The sequence below is a fragment of the Rana temporaria genome, chromosome 5 (assembly GCF_905171775.1).
Source record: "Rana temporaria chromosome 5, aRanTem1.1, whole genome shotgun sequence".
NCBI classification, from domain to species: domain Eukaryota; kingdom Metazoa; phylum Chordata; class Amphibia; order Anura; family Ranidae; genus Rana; species Rana temporaria.
The window spans coordinates 415,313,718-415,338,210 of record NC_053493.1 but is presented as its reverse complement, the minus strand read 5'-3'; the positions used below and the strand labels follow the sequence as shown (position 1 = coordinate 415,338,210).

The window sequence follows — 24,493 nt, the reverse complement described above, 5'->3', positions numbered from 1 at the left end:
CGGTTGATCATTAAAGTGTGGCAAAACTGACATGCAGTGTGAAGTTCTGTCCCAGAAGTCTGATAGCTTGCTGGAGAACTTATCTCTAGTGTATTCGTAGTTTTCTCTGAGTTTCTGTATTGGTTTTATTGTACGCTTGGGTCTTACACTCTGTTCAGCAATACCTGCAGAGTCTGCTCCCTGTACGTCTGCGGGTTCAGAGGCATGATGAATCTGCGTTGGTTCAGCCGTAAAAGAGTGTTCAGAGCCTTGTCTAGACATTTCTCACGGTTTTGTAAAAAATGGTACTGTCTCTTTAAGAAGACGAACAGCAGCTTAGACAGGTGGGGTAACACAGTTCAATTAGAGAAACAGCTTTCAACATTCACATGAAGCGCAGTAAGCTTGTGCGACCATGTGCTTACACAAGATGGCGGCTGGCACTGAGCTTGATTGCAGATTAGGCACACACATATACCCAGCAGGCTGTAAGAATTCTATGCATCTTTTGACTATTCTGACTCCGATTGTTGTGATAGCGATATATCCCTTGCTGAGACCTCTATGCCTGGCCTGTATAAGCAGATATACTCACTGTGGACAATCCTTGTCAGACAGCTGAACTCGTCAATACCGATTCATTCAAAAGAGGTGTTTATTCTTTAACTTCAGGGGTTACAGCAGATAACAGGAACAGCAGATGAATGGTGATAGTATTGTACGGTCAAAAGATGATGCCTTTCCTACCCTGGGCAGAGTACATGAGTGTCCTTCTACATGTGGCTTGCTGGCTGAAGAGATGACACAGGAAGTACTCCACACAGGAAGCAGGGAGGGGCATACATACAGTGAAAATATGTGGTAACTCAAAGAATCACATAAACATGTGCATGCAACAAAGGCCACTAGATGGCAGCATAGGATAACACATATATTTAGCTATGAGAAAATAGTAGGCAAACCACACTATATAAACTCTAATCTATATAACAATGCTAATATTAACTGAGGCTATGCATCTCATATTCTATGCCCCTATTGGGGCAGCACACCAAATGCTCCTAATGGTCCGTTTACCAGCTGCAGTGTACATGAGGTCTAAACATACAAATATCTATTCACACTGCATTATATAACTTAGTTTTGTGTCTCGTCTGCAGAAGTCATTTAAAGCTCCAAATCAGTACAATGTGTATCAACATGTAGGACATATACCTTCAATATAAACATTTATTTCTCCACAAACTTCCTCAAGATAAAAGCTGCAAGACCAGCTCAGCCCCTCCCTGTGCCGAGGAATGTGAGACGCCCTTTAGATTTTCCTTGTCGGAGACTTTTTACTTTCATTTCTCTCTTCTGCTGTCAGCGATGGCGTCTGCTGATCTGAGACAGGAGCTGGACTGTTCCATCTGTCTGACCACATATACAGATCCTGTAAACCTGAGATGTGGTCACAACTTCTGCCGGGTCTGTATTGATCGTGTGTTGGATACACAGGGGGGGTCTGGAGGATATTCCTGTCCTGAGTGCAGAGAAGAGTTCCGGGATCGGCCTGTACTGCACAGGAACATAACACTACGTAACATAGTGGAGACTTTCCGATCTACTCAGCTGGAAGAAGGGAAGACTGGAATCTTCTGTACTTATTGCTATCACTCTCCTGTACCTGCTGTTATATCCTGTCTGATGTGTGAAGCTTCTCTGTGTGATAATCACCTGAGAGTCCACAGCAAGGCACCAGAACATGTCCTAACTGATCCCACCACTTCCATGGAGAACAGAAAATGCTCCATCCATAGAGAACTTCTTAAATATTACTGCACTGAGGACTCTGCCTGTATCTGTGTGTCCTGCAGTTTGGCCGGAGAACACCGGGGACACAAGGTGGAGACTCTGGATGAGGCCTCTGAGAATAAAAAACAGAAACTGAGAAATGTTCTGCAGAAACTGATGACAGAGAGAGAGGAGACAGAGAAAAGAGTCCAGAGTCTGCAGGATCGCAGGAGAAAAGTACAAGAAGAATCAGAGAGAGTCACTGCCCTGTTCATAGAGCTCAGGAGACATCTGGAGGACCTGGAGAAGAGAGTCCGGAGGAACATCTCCAGCCAGGAAGAGCGGATCTCATTGTCTGATCTGATCCATCAGCTGGAAATAAAGAAGGAGGATCTGTCCAGGAAGATGGAGGACATTGAGGAGCTGTGTAACATGACTGACCCCCTGACTGTCCTACAGGAATCAGACACAGGGGACTTGTGTGATACTGAGGAGGGAGATAATGAGGACAGAGAGAGACATGATAGACTCCTCCATGATGGAGGGGATCTGGATGTGGCTGGAATCTCACACACATTACACACAGGGTTATCTGATATGATAAAAGAGGTAAATGTATTCTTCTATATACAGGAAGCTTCAGACATATTACTGGATGTGAACACAGCTCATAATAATCTACAGATATCAGATGACATGAAAACTGTATCCTGGTCACATATATGGCAGAATCGTCCAGAAACACCGGAGAGATTTCAGAGGTGGGCCCAGGTATTAAGCAGTCAGAGATTTTCCTCGGGGCGACATTACTGGGAAGTGGATGTCAGTGAGTCAGAATATTACAGAGTCGGGATGTGTTATCCCAGTATAGGGAGGAGAGGAAGGCAGTCACTGATTGGAGATAATAAGAAGTCCTGGGGTTTGTGGAGGTATAGCGGTGAGTGTTCTCTAATACATGACAATAAAGAGATCATCATATCTCCCGATCTCTCCAGTAACAGAGTCAGGATCTCTGTGGATTATGAGGCCGGGCAGCTGTCCTTTTATGATCTGTGTGACCCGATCAGACACCTCCACACCTTCACCACCACCTTCACTGAGCCCCTCCATGCCGGGTTATATGTAGGAAAAGGTTCTATAACAACATCTGGGGGTGAGGGGCGACGTGAGAAATAATAATATAACAGAAAATCTGCCCAAATCTGCTGACATCACAGAAATATGAATCTGATGATATTTAACCAACAGAATAATGCAGTAGATTCATATTCCAGATGTCATAAATCTAAAGGTTCCCAACACAACCAATCACAGCATTGAGAAATCTCAGCACAGGGAAGTGTGATTTATTCTCTTATAGTGACAATAATAAGATTTGGGGTTTTCAGGGGTTCATTAAGTGTTAGTGGTTATGATAAGACTAGGAGATATTATCATTGATTATGCTTTGAATGATTATTCAAGATTTTCAGGAAATGTAATATACAATATTGCAGCTTTCCAATCATTAAATGTGCTGACTGCATTAGTTTTCTTTTTTCAGACGTTTTTTTAATTATTTTCTATTTTTACCTAGAGATCCTGCCAGTAACACACTTCCTGTCCTGGGGTGACACCACTCACTCATAGTACTGCACACTGTAGATTTTTAGGTACTGTCGTTTTTTGGCGCCGTTCCACGAGCGTACGCAGTTTTAAAGCGTGACATGTTGGGTATCTATTTACTCAGCATAACATCATCTTTTATATTTCCCCATATGGGTAATATATTGTGTTTTAAAATTGTGTGTGTATTAAAATGTATTACGTTTTTTTTTTTTTTGCATTTAAAAAAATGCTGTGCAAATATAAAAATTACAACACCCAACATTTTATTCTCTAGGGCCTCTGCTTAAAACAATATATAATATTTGGGACTCTAAGCAGTTTTCTAGCAAAGCAATGCTGATTTTTACATCTAGGAGAGGAATGTCAGAATTGGCCCGGACTGGAAGCGGTTAATATCAGACTGCAGAGTGCACAGGACAGCACTGGATTTCTGGCAGGATTCACAGGTGATTTATACACTTATTGAATAACTAGAACAATATTCTTTCCACTGTATATGTAACAGATCAAAATGAAGGAAATAAGTGACGTTTGTTGGTATCTTCATTGTAGATTATTGTTGCTGTCAGACAGAAGTGTACAAAGCTGTAAAGCTCTAATTGGCTCAGAGTGCTGCCCCACATATGCAGCCATGTCCCTCACATATGCAGCCATGTCCCTCCAGCCATGTCCCTCCAGCCATCCAGCCATGTCCCTCCAGCCATGTCCCTCTAGCCATGTCCCTCTAGCCATGTCCCTCCAGCCATCCAGCCATGTCCCTCCAGCCATCCAGCCATGTCCCTCCAGCCATGTCCCTCCAGCCATCCAGCCATGTCCCTCCAGCCATGTACCTCCAGCCATGTCCCTCTAGCCATGTCCCTCCAGCCATCCAGCCATGTCCCTCCAGCCATCCAGCCATGTCCCTCCAGCCATGTCCCTCTAGCCATGTCCCTCCAGCCATGTCCCTCCAGCCATCCAGCCATGTCCCTCCAGCCATGTCCCTCCAGCCATGTCCCTCTAGCCATGTCCCTCCAGCCATGTCCCTCCAGCCATGTCTCTCTAGCCATGTCCCTCCAGCCATGTCCCTCCAGCCATGTCCCTCCAGCCATGTCCCTCTAGCCATGTCCCTCCAGCCATGTCCCTCCAGCCATGTCCCTCTAGCCATGTCCCTCCAGCCATGTCCCTCTAGCCATGTCCCTCCAGCCATGTCCCTCCAGCCATCCAGCCATGTCCCTCCAGCCATGTCCCTCTAGCCATGTTCCTTCTAGCCATGTCCCTCCAGCCATGTCCCTCTAGCCATGTCCCTCCAGCCATGTCCCTCCAGCCATGTCCCTCCAGCCATCCAGCCATGTCCCTCCAGCCATGTCCCTCCAGCCATGTCCCTCCAGCCATGTCCCTCCAGCCATGTCCCTCCAGCCATCCAGCCATGTCCTTCTAGCCATGTCACTCCAGCCATCCAGCCATGTCCCTCTAGCCATCCAGCCATGTCCCTCCAGCCATGTCCCTCCAGCCATGTCCCTCTAGCCATGTCCCTCCAGCCATCCAGCCATGTCCCTCCAGCCATGTCCCTCCAGCCATGTCCCTCTAGCCATGTCCCTCCACCCATGTCCCTCCAGCCATGTCCTTTCAGCCATCATGCCATGTCCCTCCAGCCATGTCCCTCCAGCCATGTCCCTCTAGCCATGTCCCTCTTGCCATGTCCCTCCAGCCATGTCCCTCCAGCCATGTCCCTCAAGCCATCCAGCCATGTCCCTCCAGCGATGTCCCTCCAGCCATGTCCCTCCAGCCATCCAGCCATGTCCCTCCAGCCATGTCCCTCTAGCCATGTCCCTCTAGCCATGTCCCTCCAGCCATGTCCCTCCAGCCTTGTCCCTCTAGCCATGTCCCTCCAGCCATGTCCCTCCAGCCATGAACCTCCAGCCATGTCCCTCTAGCCATGTCCCTCCAGCCATGTCCCTCTAGCCATGTCCCTCCAGCCATGTCCCTCCAGCCATGTCCCTCCAGCCATCCAGCCATGTCCCTCCAGCCATGTCCCTCCAGCCATGTCCCTCCAGTCAGGTCCCTCCAGCCATGTCCCTCCAGCCATGTCCCTCCAGCCATCCAGCCATGTCCTTCTAGCCATGTCCCTCCAGCCATCCAGCCATGTCCCTCTAGCCATCCAGCCATGTCCCTCCAGCCATGTCCCTCCAGCCATGTCCCTCTAGCCATGTCCCTCCAGCCATGTCCCTCCAGCCATCCAGCCATGTCCCTCCAGCCATGTCCCTCCAGCCATGTCCCTCTAGCCATGTCCCTCCAGCCATGTCCCTCCAGCCATGTCCTTTCAGCCATCATGCCATGTCCCTCCAGCCATGTCCCTCCAGCCATGTCCCTCCAGCCATGTCCCTCTAGCCATGTCCCTCTAGCCATGTCCCTCCAGCCATCCAGCCATGTCCCTCCAGCCATGTCCCTCCAGCCATCCAGCCATGTCCCTCCAGCCATGTCCCTCCAGCCATGTCCCTCTAGCCATGTCCCTCCAGCCATGTCCCTCCAGCCATGTCCCTCTAGCCATGTCCCTCCAGCCATGTCCCTCCAGCCATCCATGTCCCTCTAGCCATGTCCCTCCAGCCATGTCCCTCCAGCCATGTCCCTCTAGCCATGTCCCTCTAGCCATGTCCCTCCAGCCATGTCCCTCCAGCCATGTCCCTCCAGCCATGTCCCTCTAGCCATGTCCCTCCAGCCATGTCCCTCCAGCCATGTCCCTCCAGCCATGTCCCTCTAGCCATGTCCCTCCAGCCATGTCCCTCTAGCCATGTCCCTCCAGCCATGTCCCTCTAGCCATGTCCCTCCAGCCATGTCCCTCCAGCCATCCAGCCATGTCCCTCCAGCCATGTCCCTCTAGCCATGTCCCTCTAGCCATGTCCCTCCAGCCATGTCCCTCTAGCCATGTCCCTCCAGCCATGTCCCTCTAGCCATGTCCCTCCAGCCATGTCCCTCCAGCCATGTCCCTCCAGCCATGTCCCTCCAGCCATCCAGCCATGTCCCTCCAGCCATGTCCCTCCAGCCATGTCCCTCCAGCCATGTCCCTCCAGTCAGGTCCCTCCAGCCATGTCCCTCCAGCCATGTCCTTCTAGCCATGTCACTCCAGCCATGTCCCTCCAGCCATCCAGCCATGTCCCTCTAGCCATCCAGCCATGTCCCTCCAGCCATGTCCCTCCAGCCATGTCCCTCTAGCCATGTCCCTCCAGCCATGTCCCTCCAGCCATGTCCCTCCAGCCATCCAGCCATGTCCCTCCAGCCATGTCCCTCCAGCCATGTCCCTCTAGCCATGTCCCTCCAGCCATGTCCCTCCAGCCATGTCCCTCTAGCCATGTCCCTCCAGCCATGTCCATCCAGCCATCCAGCCATGTCCCTCCAGCCATGTCCCTCTAGCCATGTCCCTCTAGCCATGTCCCTCCAGCCATGTCCCTCCAGCCATGTCCCTCTAGCCATGTCCCTCCAGCCATGTCCCTCTAGCCATGTCCCTCCAGCCATGTCCCTCCAGCCATGTCCCTCCAGCCATCCAGCCATGTCCCTCTAGCCATGTCCCTCCAGCCATGTCCCTCCAGCCATGTCCTTTCAGCCATCATGCCATGTCCCTCCAGCCATGTCCCTCCAGCCATGTCCCTCTAGCCATGTGCCTCTAGCCATGTCCCTCCAGCCATCCAGCCATGTCCCTCCAGCCATGTCCCTCCAGCCCTCCAGCCATGTCCCTCCAGCCATGTCCCTCCAGCCATGTCCCTCTAGCCATGTCCCTCCAGCCATGTCCCTCCAGCCATCCAGCCATGTCCCTCCAGCCATGTCCCTCTAGCCATGTCCCTCTAGCCATGTCCCTCCAGCCATGTCCCTCCAGCCATGTCCCTCTAGCCATGTCCCTCCAGCCATGAACCTCCAGCCATGTCCCTCTAGCCATGTCCCTCTAGCCATGTCCCTCCAGCCATGTCCCTCTAGCCATGTCCCTCCAGCCATCCAGCCATGTCCCTCCAGCCATGTCCCTCCAGCCATGTCCCTCCAGCCATGTCCCTCCAGCCAGGTCCCTCTAGCCATGTCCCTCCAGCCATCCAACCACGTCCCTCTAGCCATGTCACTCCAGCCATGTCCCTCCAGCCATCCAGCCATGTCCCTCTAGCCATCCAGCCTTGTCCCTCCAGCCATGTCCCTCCAGCCATGTCCCTCTAGCCATGTCCCTCCAGCCATCCAGCCATGTCCCTCCAGCCATGTCCCTCTAGCCATGTCCCTCTAGCCATGTCCCTCCAGCCATCCAGCCATGTCCCTCCAGCCATGTCCCTCCAGCCATCCAGCCACGTCCCTCCAGCCATGTCCCTCCAGCCATGTCCCTCTAGCCATGTCCCTCCAGCCATCCAGCCATGTCCCTCCAGCCATCCAGCCATGTCCCTCCAGCCATGTCCCTCCAGCCATGTCCCTCCAGCCATGTCCCTCTAGCCATGTCCCTCCAGCCATCCAGCCATGTCCCTCCAGCCATCCAGCCATGTCCCTCCAGCCATGTCCCTCCAGCCATGTCCCTCTAGCCATGTCCCTCCAGCCATGTCCCTCCAGCCATCCAGCCATGTCCCTCCAGCCATGTCCCTCCAGCCATCCAGCCATGTCCCTCCAGCCATGTCCCTCCAGCCATGTCCCTCTAGCCATGTCCCTCTAGCCATGTCCCTCCAGCCATGTCCCTCTAGCCATGTCCCTCTAGCCATGTCCCTCCAGCCATGTCCCTCTAGCCATGTCCCTCCAGCCATGTCCCTCCAGCCATGTCCCTCCAGCCATCCAGCCATGTCCCTCCAGCCATGTCCCTCTAGCCATGTCCCTCCAGCCATGTCCCTCTAGCCATGTCCCTCCAGCCATGTCCCTCCAGCCATGTCCCTCCAGCCATCCAGCCATGTCCCTCCAGCCATGTCCCTCCAGCCATGTCCCTCCAGTCAGGTCCCTCTAGCCATGTCCCTCCAGCCATGTCCCTCCAGCCATCCAGCCATGTCCCTCTAGCCATGTCACTCCAGCCATGTCCCTCCAGCCATCCAGCCATGTCCCTCTAGCCATCCAGCCATGTCCCTCCAGCCATGTCCCTCCAGCCATGTCAATCTAGCCATGTCCCTCCAGCCATGTCCCTCCAGCCATCCAGCCATGTCCCTCCAGCCATGTCCCTCCAGCCATCCAGCCATGTCCCTCCAGCCATGTCCCTCCAGCCATGTCCCTCTAGCCATGTCCCTCCAGCCATCCAGCCATGTCCCTCCAGCCATCCAGCCATGTCCCTCCAGCCATGTCCCTCCAGCCATGTCCCTCTAGCCATGTCCCTCCAGCCATGTCCCTCCAGCCATGTCCTTTCAGCCATCCAGCCATGTCCCTCCAGCCATGTCCCTCCAGCCATGTCCCTCTAGCCATGTCCCTCTAGCCATGTCCCTCCAGCCATCCAGCCATGTCCCTCCAGCCATGTCCCTCCAGCCATCCAGCCATGTCCCTCCAGCCATGTCCCTCCAGCCATGTCCCTCTAGCCATGTCCCTCTAGCCATGTCCCTCCAGCCATGTCCCTCCAGCCATGTCCCTCCAGCCATGTCCCTCTAGCCATGTCCCTCTAGCCATGTCCCTCCAGCCATGTCCCTCCAGCCATCCAGCCATGTCCCTCCAGCCATGTCCCTCTAGCCATGTCCCTCCAGCCATGTCCCTCCAGCCATGTCCCTCCAGCCATCCAGCCATGTCCCTCCAGCCATGTCCCTCTAGCCATGTCCCTCTAGCCATGTCCCTCCAGCCATGTCCCTCCAGCCATGTCCCTCCAGCCATGTCCCTCTAGCCATGTCCCTCCAGCCATGTCCCTCCAGCCAGGTCCCTCTAGCCATGTCCCTCCAGCCATGTCCCTCCAGCCATCCAGCCATGTCCCTCTAGCCATGTCACTCCAGCCATGTCCCCCTAGCCATCCAGCCATGTCCCTCCAGCCATGTCCCTCCAGCCATCCAGCCATGTCCCTCTAGCCATCCAGCCATGTCCCTCCAGCCATGTCCCTCCAGCCATGTCCCTCTAGCCATGTCCCTCTAGCCATGTCCCTCCAGCCATCCAGCCATGTCCCTCCAGCCATCCAGCCATGTCCCTCCAGCCATGTCCCTCCAGCCATGTCCCTCCAGCCATGTCCCTCTAGCCATGTCCCTCCAGCCATGTCCCTCCAGCCATGTCCCTCCAGCCATCCAGCCATGTCCCTCCAGCCATGTCCCTCCAGCCATGTCCCTCCAGCCATGTCCCTCTAGCCATGTCCCTCCAGCCATGTCCCTCCAGCCATGTCCCTCCAGCCATCCAGCCATGTCCCTCCAGCCATGTCCCTCCAGCCATGTCCCTCTAGCCATGTCCCTTTAGCCATGTCCCTCCAGCCATGTCCCCCCAGCCATGTTCCTCTAGCCATGTCCCTCCAGCCATCCAGCCATGTCCCTCCAGCCATCCAGCCATGTCCCTCCAGCCATGTCCCTCCAGCCATGTCCCTCCAGCCATGTCCCTCTAGCCATGTCCCTCCAGCCATGTCCCTCCAGCCATGTCCCTCCAGCCATCCAGCCATGTCCCTCCAGCCATGTCCCTCCAGCCATGTCCCTCTAGCCATGTCCCTTTAGCCATGTCCCTCCAGCCATGTCCCCCCAGCCATGTTCCTCTAGCCATGTTCCTCTAGCCATGTCCCTCCAGCCATGTCCCTCCAGTCATGTCCCTCTAGCCATGTCCCTTCAGCCATGTCCCTCTAGCCATGTCCCTCCAGCCATGTCCCTCCAGCCATCCAGCCATGTCCCTCTAGCCATGTCACTCCAGCCATGTCCCTCTAGCCATCCAGCCATGTCCCTCCAGCCATGTCCCTTCAGCCATCCAGCCATGTCCCTCTAGCCATCCAGCCATGTCCCTCCAGCCATGTCCCTCCAGCCATCCAGCCATGTCCCTCCAGCCATGTCCCGAGTCCAGCCATGTCCCTCTAGCCATGTCCCGAGTCCAGCCATGTCCCGAGTCCAGCCATGTCCCTCCAGCCATGTCCCTCCAGCCATGTCCCTCCAGCCATGTCCCCCATACCTTTGCCGCCGCCGCCGCATGGAGAAGATCACAGCATTCATTTGAATAGCTGTTTTGCCCGCGCGTATAGACACTCCCCCTTGCTCGGGATTGGACAGATCACGATCACCCATCCAATCCCGGGCAAGGGGGAGTGTCTATACGCGCGGGAACACTACAGCTATTCAAATGAAAGCTGTGATGTTCCCACACAGCGTTTAACCCATGCGGCGGTGCGATGCGGCGGCTTTCGATGCGGCGGCGCGATGCGGCGGCGGCAGCGGCGGGGGGGAAAGTATTCTATTTAGTATCGGGGGTATTTGTGTGTAATAAATATCCCCCAAAAATATATATAAAAAAATGTTTTTCCTCAGTTTAGGCCGATACGTATTCTTCTATATATTTTAAGTAAAAAAAAATTAATAAGCGTTTATTTATTGGTTTGCGCAAAATTTATAGCGTTTACAAAATAGGGGATAGTTTTATTGCATTTTTATTAATTATTTTTTTTACTACTAATGGCGGCGATCAGCGTCTTTTTTCGTGACTGCGACATTATGGCGGAACACATCGGACAATTTTGACACATTTTTGGGATCATTGTCATTTTCATAAAAAATGCATTGTTTACTGTGAAAATGACAATTGCAGTTTGGGAGTTAACCACAGGGGGCGCTGTAGGAGTTAAGTGTGACCTCATCTGTGTTTCTAACTGTAGGGGGCGGAGCTGTAGGTGTGACGTCATTGATTGTGGTTCCCTATATTAGGGAACACACGATCGATGACGGCGCCACAGTGAAGAACGGGGAAGCTGTGTTTACACGCGGCTCTCCCCGTTCTTCAGCTCCGGGGAACGATCGCGGGACTCCAGCGGCGATCGGGTCCGCGGGTCCTGCGACCGCGGTCATGGAGCTTCAGACCGGGTCCCACGGCTGGGCACTTAATGAGGACGTACCTGTACATGCTTGTGCCCAGCCGTGCCAATCTGCCGACGTATATGTGCAGGAGGCGGTCCTTAAGTGGTTAAGGTGTTGGTGTCACCTGAGTACATGTTGGGGGATCTTTCTGACACTCATTACAATGAAAAAAGTGGCTTAGAGAATCCACAAAATGTCTTCAACATTACAGAACAAGTCCAGCTGAATGTGACTAACTGCTACTAGATAAACAATGAAGGGTTTGTCCATACTGCATTGTATAAAATAATGCTTAGTTTATATTACAATAATGGAACATATGAGGTTAGGGTTACCACCTGTCTGGTATTCACCCGGACAGTTCGGGTTTGGAATCATGTGTCCAGGTTTCAGAATACCTGAAACCCGGACACATTATTTAGACTGGACTATGGGTCCCCAGCAGGGTTGCTGCCTGCAGTCGGCTAAGCTGAGAGTGTCTGTTACACTCTTTCACACTGCCCATCACTAAAAAAAAATCCAGAGATGGGAGAGGAGAGAGGGCTTAATCTGCACCTCTTTCTCCCACTCCTACCCCTCCTTGTCTGCCCCCCCTCCAATCCCTGGCCTCCAATCCCTGGCGCTGTGCCTCAAAAAAGAAATCGGGGTCCGGAGATTGGAAGTCTGGGAGCCTCAGATACATCTGAATGAGAGGTGCTCACTGTCTGTGACTGAAGTCTCCCCCTTCTCTCTCCTGCCTCTGAGTGAGAACACTAATGCCGTGTACACACGATCGGATTTCCGATGGAATAAAATTCCGATGAAGCTGACTTTTATCAGTCTTGCCTACACGCGATCAGACTAAATTCCGACCGTCCAAAAGGTGGTGTCGTAAAACACTACGACGAGCCGGAAAAAAATGAAGTTCAATGCTTCCGAGCATGCGTTGACTTGATTCCGAGCATGCGTGGATTTTTTGCCGATGGAGTTCCAAACAGATGATCGGAATTTCCTATTGTTTTTTTTTTCCATCGGAAAAATTTAAAACATGTTCTATTTTTTTACACCGATGGGAAAAAGGTCAGATGGGGCCCACACACGATCGTTTTTTCCGATGAAAAAAGACCATCTGACTTTCATCGGAAAAACCGATCATGTGTACACGGCATAAGGTCTCAGAGTACCCCTTACCTCAGAGTTCCCCTTTACACCAGAGGCCACAGTGTTCCCCCTTACAGCAGAGTCCTCTTCGGACATCAGAGTTCTCAGTGTCCCCCCTTAAATCAGTTCCCAGAGCAACCCTTACATTAGAGTCCCCAGAGTTCTCCCTTACATCAGAGTCTGCAGAGTCTCCCCTTACAGTAAAAGAAACGTGATTAGAAATGTTATTTAATAGCAAAATATATGTATAGTTTATACTATATTAAAAAAAAAAAATTGCTGTTCGGCGCTAAAATGTTCAGGTTTGATTTGAATAAAAGGTGGCAACCCTATATGAGGTGTGTCCAGAAAATAATGAGAATGATGCTTTAAAAATTATTTTATTGAAAAATGTTACAACTGAACACAGTCTTCTAGTGGGATGGCGCTCAGAGCCGGTGTAGTGGTCCTTTGGGCGTTATCCACGCTACCAAAATGGCGTCCTTTCTGGTGTTCAAATCCTGAGTGACGATTTCATGAACAATTGACTTGGTAATTCCCGTTTCCTCTGCAATCATTCTGATAGTGATCTGTTGGTCGCGGTTGAGAACCAGTGTTGTTCATCTTCCTTTAAAAAAGTAATTAGTTACAATTACAAGTTACTTGTCCGAAAAAGTAATTGAGTTGGTGACTCAGTTACTTTATTGGCAAAGTAACTGAGATTTTTTTTATTTTATATTCTACAATGCAATTACGTTCTATAACATCTTTCATTTCAAAGATGTTTCGTACTGTGTACAATTATTAACTACTTGCCGACCAGCCGCCGTCATTCTACGGCGGCAGGTCGGCTCTCCTGGGCGAGAGCACGTAGTATAACGTCAGCTCTTAGAGTGCCCACTAGAGTGCCCCCCGCTCGCCCCTGACTCCCGTGCGTGTGCCCGGCGGGCGCGATCGCCGCCGGGCACACGCGATCGCTCGGTACAGAGCGGGGAACGGGAGCTGTGTGTGTAAACACCCAGCTCTCGGTCCTGTCAGCAGGGGAAATGCTGATCTTCTGTTCATACAATGTATGAACAGAGGATCAGTGTTTCCCCTAGTGAGGCCACCCCCCCCCCCCCACAGTAAGATAACACCCAGGGACATACTTAACCCCTTCCCCGCCCCCTAGTGTTAACCCCTTCACTGCCAGTGGCATTTTTATAGTAATCCAATGCATTTTTATAGCACGGATCGCTATAAAAATGCCACTGGTCCCAAAAATGTGTCAAAAGTGTCCAAAGTGTCCGCCATAATGTCGCAATACCGAAAAAAAAAACGCTGATCGCCGCCATTACTAGTAAAAAAAATATATTAATAAAAATGACATAAAAATACCCCCTATTTTGTAAACGCTATAACTTTTGCGCAAACCAATCAATAAACGCTTATTGCAATTTTTTTTTAGAAAAATACGTAGAAGAATACGTCTCGGCCTAAACTGAGGAAAAAAAATGTTTTTTTATATATATTTTTGGTGGATATTTATTACATCAAAAAGTAAAAAATATTCATTTTTTTCAAAATTGTCGCTCTATTTTTGTTTATAGCGCAAAAACTAAAAACCGCAGAGGTGATCAAATACCACCAAAAGAAAGCTCTATTTGTGGGGAAAAAAGGACGCCAATTTTGTTTGGGAGCCACGTCGCACGACCGCGCAATTGTCAGTTAAAGCGACGCAGTCCCGAATCGCAAAAAGTGCTCTGGTCTTTGACCAGCAATATGGTCCGGGGGGTAAGTGGTTAATATCATCATCACACTCCACCTGCCCAGGCAGCAATACTGTACAATAGAGATTCAGTGTGCAGTGTGAGTGACACTGCTGCAGGGCACACTGAATCTATATTGTACAGTATTGCTGCCTGGGCAGGTGGAGTGTGATGATGATATTAAAGGGTTACTAAAGGAAACATTTTTTTTTTTTGCTGAAATGACTGTTTACAGGGTATAGAGACATAAAAGTTAACTGATTCTTTTTAAAAATAGATTAAATTCAATCATATAATGTGCCTCTAGTTTCACTTTCGGTTTTAAACTGGTTTCATGTTTCTGTGAAGTAAAGAGACCCACAGAACAAAAACAAACAAATCCAGGGCAGTGTTTTGTTTTTAACCACTTAAGCCCCGGACCAAAATGCTGCCTAAAGACCCAAGGGGTTTTTACAGTTCGGGACTGCGTCGCTTTAACAGACAATTGCGCGGTCGTGCGACGTGGCTCCCAAACAAAATTGGCGTCCTTTTTTTCCCACAAATAGAGCTTTCTTTTGGTGGTATTTGATCACCTCTGCGGTTTTAATTTTTTGCGCTATAAACAAAAATAGAGCGTCAATTTTGAAAAAAATTCAATATTTTTTACTTTTTGCTGTGATAAATATCCCCCAAAAACATATATATATAAAAAAATGTTTCCTCAGTTTAGGCTGATACATATTCTTCTACCTATTTTTGGTAAAAAATATCGCAATAATCGTTTATCGGTTGGTTTGCGCAAAATTTATAGCGTTTACAAAATAGGGGATAGTTTTTTTGCATTTTTTTAAAAAAAAAATTTTTTACTACTAATGGCGGCGGTCAGCGATTTTTTTCGTGACTGCGACATTATGGCGGACACTTCAGACAATTTTGACACATTTTTGGGACAATTGTCATTTTCACAGCAAAAAATGCATTTAAATTGCATTGTTTATTGTGAAAATGACAGTTGCAGTTTGGGAGTTAAACACAGGGGGTGCTGTAGGAGTTAGGGATCACTGTGTATGTGTTTACTAGTGTAGGGGTGTGTGGCTGTAGGAATGACGTCATCGATCGTGTCTCCCCTATAAAGGGGATGACGCGATCGATGCGCCGACACAGTGAAGCACGGGGAAGCCGTGTTTACACACGGCTCTCCCCGTTCTTCAGCTCCGGGGAGCGATCGCGACGGAGCGGCTATAAACAAATAGCCTCGCCGTCGTCCCGGATCGCTCCCCGAGCGGACCCGACCTCCGCATGTACCGGGGGGGTCCCGATCGGACCCCCGACCCATGTCTAGCAGAGGACGTACAGGTACGTGATTGTGCCTGTCCGTGCCATTCTGCCGACGTAAATGTACATGAGGAGGTCGGGAAGGGGTTAAAATGAATCTGATTGGTTCTGAGTTTTAGACACACAGTAATGACAGCTTAGACCACCGTGAAAATCTGAAAATCTCCCAGTACGATGGTTATAAGGAGCCAGACAAGCAGGAAGTGTGGAGATCACAGCAGAATTACAGCTACTTCAAAGCAAAAACGAACAATAAGGACATGAAATCAGTACTGCAGTAAGGTAAAGGAAGCTATTTAGCTAAAAAAAAAAAATCCTTTAGTGACCCTTTAATAATTGTACACAGTATTGCATTTGCTGGGCCTGCCTGGGCATGTCTGTGGGGCGGTCTGGTGGAGTGTCACGAACCGCACCACATGCCCAGGCAGGCCCAGCAAATGCAATACTGTGTACAATTAATTATATCAACTCCACCTGCCCCAGTGCCCACGCCCACTGCCCAGGCTGTGCCAGCAATACTGACATGCGGGGTGTGCCCAGGCAGCACACCCTAATTACTTGTGCTCTGCTCATCGCTGTCCCTGGCACTCCCTGCTAATTCAGCCATCAATACAAAGAAGTCCAATTCTTTACACCCACACCCCCAGTCTGCAGCTATTCTCTGGCAGTGATATTAGTAAGGCCTTAGGCCTGGTGTGGCGAAATATGAACTTTGTGCTGCTACTGGCTGAGCTGACTGACTGCTGATATTGCTTGTAAAGCTTAAAAGACTCCAATTATCTGTCTATAAATATATAACAGGCTGTTATATAGACAGATAGACAGTTGGAGTTTTTTTAAGCTGCAAGCAATATCAGGCAGTCAGTCAGCTCAGCCAGTAGCAGCACAAAGTTCATATTTCGCCACACCAGGCCTAAGGCCTTAGACTAGGCCACTCTCTCCCCCCCTCCCAATCCGCTCCTCACCTGGCTCTGGCTGCGCAGGGGCCACAGTCGGTCGGTGCTGTCTCTGCTTGCGCTCTAGCCTCAGTCAGGACGGAGTCAGGAGGTATCCCGGCGTCATAGTCCGGACCGCTGACCGGTGTGGTGGAGTGGAGCGGAGCCTCCGCGGAGGACAGGGCGGGAGATGTCGGCGGCTGGGATTGAGAGTCAGTGACTCAGGTGAGGAGTGAGGAGGAGTAGAGCGCCAGACTCCCTCGGGCTTCGACACACGACACTGCAGGCAGGAGACTCCAGGCGCGTGCATGCGCCAGCGCCACCCACCCAAGACGAGTCACGAGTCCGACCGACACATGACCCGCCGGCGACGAATCAGAAGATGATGTGCAGTGTAAGTGTGACCCTCACCCAATCACAATCCACTGGCCAGCTCCATCCCGCCGACACTCACAGTCATCACAGACGTGATGATCACCACTAGTCAGACATGACCCCAGAGTCTGCCCGGACTGCCCCCACTCGCACGCCCAATGTAATCTCGGTAACGAGAGGGTAAAAGTAATCTGGTAGATTACTAGTTACCCTCAGGAGGCCAATTGTTACGTAACGGCGTTTATTTAAACGCCGTTACTTACAACACTGTTGAGAACAGACCTCACTACATCCACGTTCTGTTTTTGACCGACGGCTCACTATCGGAATGATTGCAGAGGAAACGGGAAATACCCAAGTCAACACGTAAAAGGACGCCATTTTGGTAGTGTGGATAACGTCCAAAGAGCCACTACGCCAGCTCTGAGCGACATCCCACGTGAAGACTTCCAGGGACGATATGAAGAATGGAAGAATTCCTGGGAGCGTTGTGTACACTCACAAGGTGCAAACTTCGAAGGAGACACTGGGGCTGATTTACTATTGTCAGTGCGCTGCGCTGGTTCATGCCTTAATTAGTACTCCGGGTGAAGCCTTAATTAGGCGCATGAACCAGCGTAGCAGCCGGCGCATTGCAAGTGATATGTAAAGCCGTGCCGAACTCCCTATAGAAGTCTATGGGAGAAATCAAAAGTGTTCATTTTAAAGGATAATATGCAAGTTTTGTCCTAAAAAGTGTTTGGGGACCTCAGTCCTGTCCCAGGAAACATGTATCAATGCTTTTTTTATTTTTTAAAACAGCCGTTTTTTCGGGAGCAGTGAATTTAATAATGCTTAAAGTGAAACAATAAAAGTGAAATATTCCTTTAAATTTCGTACCATGGCGGGTGTAATGTCAGCATGTGAAATAGCGCATTTTTCCCGCACTTAGAACTGTCCGTGCACAAAATGACATTCTGAAGGAAAAAAGTCATTTAAAATTCACACGCGGCTATAAGGAATTGTCGGCTCTGACAATTCAGACAGGATTCATTCATAAAACAAAAACAAAAAATGTGTAGGGGTTCCCCCAAATTAAATTACCAGGCCCTTCAGGTCTGGAATGGATATTAAGGGGAACCCCGCCGTAAAAAAAAAAAAAAAATGGCGTGGGTTCCCCGCAAATATCCATACCAGGCCCTTCAGGTCTGGTGTGGATTTTAAGGGGAACTCCACCCCAAATTTAAAAAAAAATGGCGTGGAGTCCCCCTAAAAATCCACTCCAGACCCTTATCCGAGCGCGTTAACCTGGCCGGCCGCAGAAAAGAGGGGGGGACAGAGTGCGGCCCCCCCCTCTCCTGAACCGCACCAGGCCACATGCCCTCAACATGGGGAGGATGTCCCCATGTTGATGGGGACAAGGACCTCATCCCCACAACCCTTGCCCGGTGGTTGTGGGGGTCTCCGGGTGGGGGCTTATCAGAATATGGAAGACCCCTTTAACAAAGGGGACCCCCAGATCCTGCCCCCCCTATGTGAAATGGTAATGGGGTACATTGTACCTCTACCATTTCACCCCAAAAAAAATGTCAAAGTGTTAAAAATGACAGTAGCCGGTTTTTGACAAATCTTTTAATAAAATCTTCTTTTCTTCTTTCATTCGGGTTTCTTCCTCTGCTTCTTTCTTGGGTCTTCTCGTCCACATCTTGTCCGACGTGTTCTTCTATCTTCTCCGTCCGTCCTTCAGCCTTCTCGTCCCGCATCTTACCCGGTGTCTTCTCCTGTCTTCTTTTCGGTCCGCCAGCCTTCTCGTCCACCTCTTTTTCTTCCTCGGACGCAGCGCTTGAAATAGAATTGGCCGCCGTGTGCCGCTCCTGGGACCCGCCCCCCTCTGATGCCACAAGTAACTCCTTAGAAAGTCATGTGTGTCAGAGGGGGGCGGGGTCACAGACCGTCACACGGCGGGGATTTCATTTTCAAGCGCGCGGTCCGGGGAAGAAGAAGCCGTCACTCTATGCGGACGAGCTTCCAATTGAAGTTCCCGCCGTGTGACGCTCATGTGACCCCGCCCCCCTCTGACGCACATATACCACACGCGGACTTTCATATGAGTTTACTTGTGGCGTCAGAGGGGGGCGGGTTCCAGGAGCGGGAACACGGCGGGCTCTTCAATTTCAAGCTCAGCGCCCAGAAGATCAAGAAGATGCAGGACGAGAAGGTCGACAGACAGAGAAGAAGATGGGAGACGTCGGGCAAGATGTGGACGAGAAGACCCAAGAAAGAAGCAGAGGAAGAAACCCGAATGAAAGAAGAAGAAAAACCGCAGAAAGAAGATTTTATTAAAAGATTTGTCAAAAACCGGCTACTGTCATTTTTCACACTTTGTCACTTTTTTTGGGGTGAAATGGTTAGGGGTACAATGTACCCCATTACCATTTCACATAGGGGGGGCCGGGATCTGGGGGTCCCCTTTGTTAAAGTGGTCTTCCAGATTCTGATAAGCCCCCCGCCCGCAGACCCCCACAACCACCGGGCAAGGGTTGTGGGGATGAGGCCCTTGTCCCCATCAACATTGGGACATCCTCCCCATGTTGAGGGCATGTGGCCTGGTGCGGTTCAGGAGAGGGGGGGGCCGCACTCTGTCCCTCCTCTTTTCTGCGGCCAGCCAGGTTAACCTGCTCGGATAAGGGTCTGGTGTGGATTTTTAGGGGGACTCCACGCCATTTTTTTTTTAAATTTGGGGTGGAGTTCCCCTTAAAATCCACACCAGACCTGAAGGGCCTGGTATGGATATTTGAGGGGACCCCACGCCATTTTTTTTGTTTTTACGGCGGGGTTCCCCTTAATATCCATTCCAGACCTGAAGGGCCTGGTAATTTAATTTGGGGGGACCCCCATACATTTTTTTTATTTTTTTATTTTTAATGAGCAATGACTGTATTCTTTATAGCCATGAGTACATTAAAATTACTTTTTTTTTCACTTCAGAAATGACATCTTGTACAGGGACAGTTCTAAGCATGGGAAACATGCGTGTATCCCCCCTCCCCCCCTGTATGAAATTTAAAGGAATATTTCACTTTTATTATTTCACTTTAACCACTTCCATACCGCGCCTATTCTGGCACTTCTCTCCTCCATGTAAAAATGATATTTATTTCCTGGGAAATTACTCAGGACCCCCAAACATTATATATATAATTTTTTAGCAGACACCCTAGGGAATAAAGTGGCGGTCATTTTTTATTTGATTTCCAACGGTATTTGCGCAATAATTTTTCTAACGCCTTTTTTTTTTGGCCCAAAAAAAAAAAACGCTCATGAATTAAAAAATAACAAAACAGTAAAGTTAGCCCAATTTTTAGGGATAATGTGAAAGATGATGTTACACCGAGTAAATAGATATCAACTTGTCACGCTTTAATATTACACACACTCATGGAATGGCGCCAAACTTCGGGACATAAAAATATCCATAGGCGATGCTTGTTTTTTTTTTACAGGTGACCAGTTCAGAGTTACAGAGGAGGTCTAGGGCTAGAATTATTGCTCTCGCTCTAACGCATGCGTCAATACCTCACATGTGTGGTTTGAATGGTGTTTACATATGTGGGCGGGACTTACATGCATATTCGCTTCTGAGTGCGAGCTTCTAGGTACAGGGCCGTTTATTTTTTTGTGTTTTTTAGCTCATATTTTTCTTCTTTCACTTTTTTGTCACTTTTTTTGATTTCGGATCACTTTTCTTCCTATTACAAGGAATGTAAACATCCTTTGTAATAGGACTAATGTGTGACAGGTCCTCTTTATGGAGAGAGGCGGGGTCAATAAGGCTGGAAAGCATGGTATTGGAAATAAAAAAAGATCTCATGCTTTCAGCTGCAATCATGTTCGTTCAGCACAGTGGTGTAGTGTATAGCACTTTGACCTAGCAGCAAAAGGGTCGCTGCTTCGAATCCCGCCCGTGACACCATCTGCATGGAGTTTGCATGTTCTCCCTGTGCCTGCGTGGGTTTCCTCCCACACTATAAAAACATGCTGTAAATCGGATCCGGTCTAAATAAGCCCTAATATGCAGTAGTATATTTAGGTTTTGTGCTGCCCTAGGCCTGACTACATTTCTGCACCTCCTAATAGAAAAATGACCCACCCCTTCCTGTCAAAGCCACACCCTGTTTTTGTATGACCCGCCCAGGAATTTTCAGGGCACACACACTAGTTCTGGGGGGGAGGGGGTTACTGGACTCCCTTAATTTGCATAGTTTTTCTCTCACTTCCTGTTTGGCTATGGGGCAGGAAGTGAAGGCAAATCTCCCCAATTGGACACAGATAATACAAAATAAACTGACAGGGCCTATAACCCTCCCTCACTCTATCCAAATGTAAAGAAAATAAAAAGTGTTGATTATAGTTCTAGTTTAAGCACAAATTTCAGAGAGTTTTGAGAGGCCTAAGAAAATATAACCATGCCAATAGGCCAGGATACAGCGTTGCTAATATGTATGAATGTGTGTGTTAGAGCACCCCACCCAATGTTAACTAAAAAATTATTAATTTGCAAATAAGTATCATCTGCTAATTTTTTGGGGATGTCTGCACCCCTGATAGTGACAACATTTGTGAGGTGTCTTCACCCTTTCTAATTCAAATTCATTCACTTCCTGTCACATAGCCAAACAGGAAGTGATTGTAAATCATTACTAATATCTTTTCTTGGGGACACAGAGATCAATCTAAATAGTTTCCCATTATGTAAATTGCACTCTAGCATTTTGCTGTGTACACCCCAAATTATTAGGGATCCTGGACTTTGGGGTCCATTTACTAAAGGCAAATCCACTTTGCACTACAAGTGCAAAGCAAGGAAGAAAGAAAACAAAACAACTTTGCTTCTACAGGATTGGATGTTAAAACCATCAGTGCTTCCTCTCTGATTTTCAGCAACTATGCTTGTACTGCAGAGTGGCTTTGCCTTTACTAAACCCCAAACTAAATAATCATTTGGGGCAGGGATCCTCAAACTACGGCCCTCCAGCTGTTGTAGAACTACACATCCCATGAGGCCTTGTAATGCACTGACATTCACAGACATGACTAGGCATGATGGGAATTGTAGTTCCTGAATAACTGGAGGGCCATAGTTTGAAGACCCATGATTTGGGGTGTACACAGCAGTGCTGGAGTGCAATTTGCTTAATGGGGACACTAGTTAGATTGACCTGTGTCCCCAAGAAAAGACACTGGTAGGGTTTTAACCTCACTTCCTGTTCAGCTGTGTGACAGGAAGTGAAGCCAATTTTAAGAAAAGGGACACAAAGCTCAACCCAAAAAAAAACACAAGCAGGGGTTCTAACACTCACTTGGCTTCCCTCAAACACCCACAATTTGAATAGGATTGCCTTGCGCTAGATTTAAGCACAGTGCTGTAAATCAGCACTTCAAGCCTGTCCACCAATAAGCCCCCCCCCCCCCACAGGCCATGTTTGCAGGTTTTCCTTCATCTTGCACATGTGCTTTAAAAGACAGTCTGGACAGCAATTTTTGATAAGAGAAATCCACAAAACATGTCCTGTCAGGGGGACTTGAGGGCTGAGGACCACTGCAGTAAAAAGAAAATACTTACCACTTTGTCTTTAAATTCATGGAGAATAAACATGGCAAACATTTCATGATTACACACCAGGAAAGAAGCTTAGACAAAAATCACACCTAATTTGTTAGGCCCAAACCTATTTCAGCTGCAGCTGTCAAAATATGTAGCATGAAAAAGTAACAAAAAACAAAACTTCAAAATTTTAAAGTAATTTTTATTGGTCAACAAAACAAGGAAAGCAAAAAAAGACAAACACACACACAAACAAAAATACATTTCAAAAATCAAAATAAACATAGGTTAACCGTCCCAACATCTTCAGAAATTTTTATCAAAATAAGGCAGCAGAGACAAATACATCAAAGTGAACATCATTTAAAAATAAACAAAAAACATTGGCAAAATAAAAATAAACATGCTTCAACCCACATTTCTGTTTAGCAACAGCATTCCTGCCTGCCCCTATGAGGGCAGCTGAGGACTGATCGATCCACGCTTTTTATAACATGTGCTAGTAATGAAGCAATTGAAATCACATGAACAAATTGCAGTCTCTAGTTTGGGTGAGCTTGTAAGTGCTTACACCTGGTAATAACCCAACCAAGCTCTATGAGCATCCAAGTGATTTTCACCTTTTAAAAAGAAAGGACATTTTTTTCTAAGTGTCTGAGCAGACTCAGTTCATCACACATGTAGGAACAAAGCTGCAATGGCATGAGAGCTTTTTTTTTGTTTTTCCCCTGAACTCATGCTTTCCAGCCTGAAGGGGAGGTCTTAGTGAATTATTACGTAACAAAAATAAATAATAATAATTAAAATGCCCCTGTCCTCCCAGTCAGAAGTGAACATGCACATTTAATAACCTATTTGTGGGGAAAAAAAGGACGACAATTTTGATTGGGAACCACGTCGCACGACCGCGCAATTGTCAGTTAAAACGACACAGTGCCGAATCACAAAAACTGGCCCGGTCATTGACCAGTAATATGGTCTGGTGCTCAAGTGGTTAAAAATTAACAAAACACTAAAGTTAGCCCAATTATTGGTGATAATGTGAAAGATGATGTTACACCGAGTAAATAGATACCTAACATGTCACGCTTTAATATTGCAAACACTCATGGAATGGCGCCAAACTTCAGTACTTTAAAATCCCCATAGGCGACCTTTTTTTTTTTCAGGTTACCAGTTTATAGTTACAAAGAAGGTCTAGTGCTAAAAGTATTGCTCTCGCTCTAACGCACGCGTCAATACCTCACATGTGTGGTTTGAACGATGTTTACATATGTGGGCGGGACTTGCGTAAGTCCCGCCCACATAAGTAAACACTGTTCAAACCACACATGTGAGGTATTAACGCGTGCGTTAGAGCGAGAGCAATACGTTTAGCACTAGACCTTCTTTGTTACTATAAACTGGTAACCTGAAAAAAAAATAAAGGTCGCATATGGGGATTTTAAAGTACTGAAGTTTGGCGCCATTCCATGAGTGTTTGCAATATTAAAGCGTGACATGTTAGGTATCTATTTACTTGATGTAACATCATCTTTCACATTATCACCAAAAATTGGGCTAACTTTAGTGTTTTGTTAATTTTTAACCACTTGAGCCCCAGACCATATTACTGGTCAATGACCGGGCCAGTTTTTGTGATTTGGAACTGCGTCGTTTTAACTGACAATTGGGCGGTCGTGCGACGTGGTTCCCAATCAAAATTGTCGTCCTTTTTTTTCCCACAAATATATTATTTTTTTTGTGGTATTTGATCACCTCTGCCTTTTTTTTTTGCTATAAACCAAAATAGAGTGACATTTTTTTTTAACCAAAAAAAATCATTTTTACTGTTTGCTATAATAAATATCCCCAAAATTATCTAAAAATAATCTTTTTTTTCCCTCAGTTTAGGCCGATACCTATTCTTCGACATATTTTGGGTTCCAAAAAATCACAATAAGCGTTTGATTGGTTTGCGCAAAAGTTATAGCGTCTACAAAATAGTGTTTAGTTTTATGGCTTTTTTATTATATTTTTTTTTTACTAGTAATGGCGGCGATCAGCGATTTTTATCGGTACTGCGACATTATGGCGGACACATTTTTGGGACCATTGGCATTTTTCGAGCGACCAATGTTCTAAAAATGCATT

At 48.4% G+C, this 24,493-nt stretch overlaps 1 protein-coding gene across 1 annotated transcript; it reads left to right on the top strand.

Moving 5' to 3' along the window:
- The first annotated feature begins 1,138 nt into the window (after nucleotides 1-1,138).
- On the top strand, nucleotides 1,139-3,047 carry LOC120941615 (E3 ubiquitin/ISG15 ligase TRIM25-like). The gene has a single exon (XM_040355145.1). The coding sequence runs from the start codon at nucleotides 1,348-1,350 to the stop codon at nucleotides 2,926-2,928; it is 1,581 nt and encodes a 526-aa protein (XP_040211079.1). The 5' UTR covers nucleotides 1,139-1,347; the 3' UTR covers nucleotides 2,929-3,047.
- Nucleotides 3,048-24,493: the final 21,446 nt, after the last annotated feature.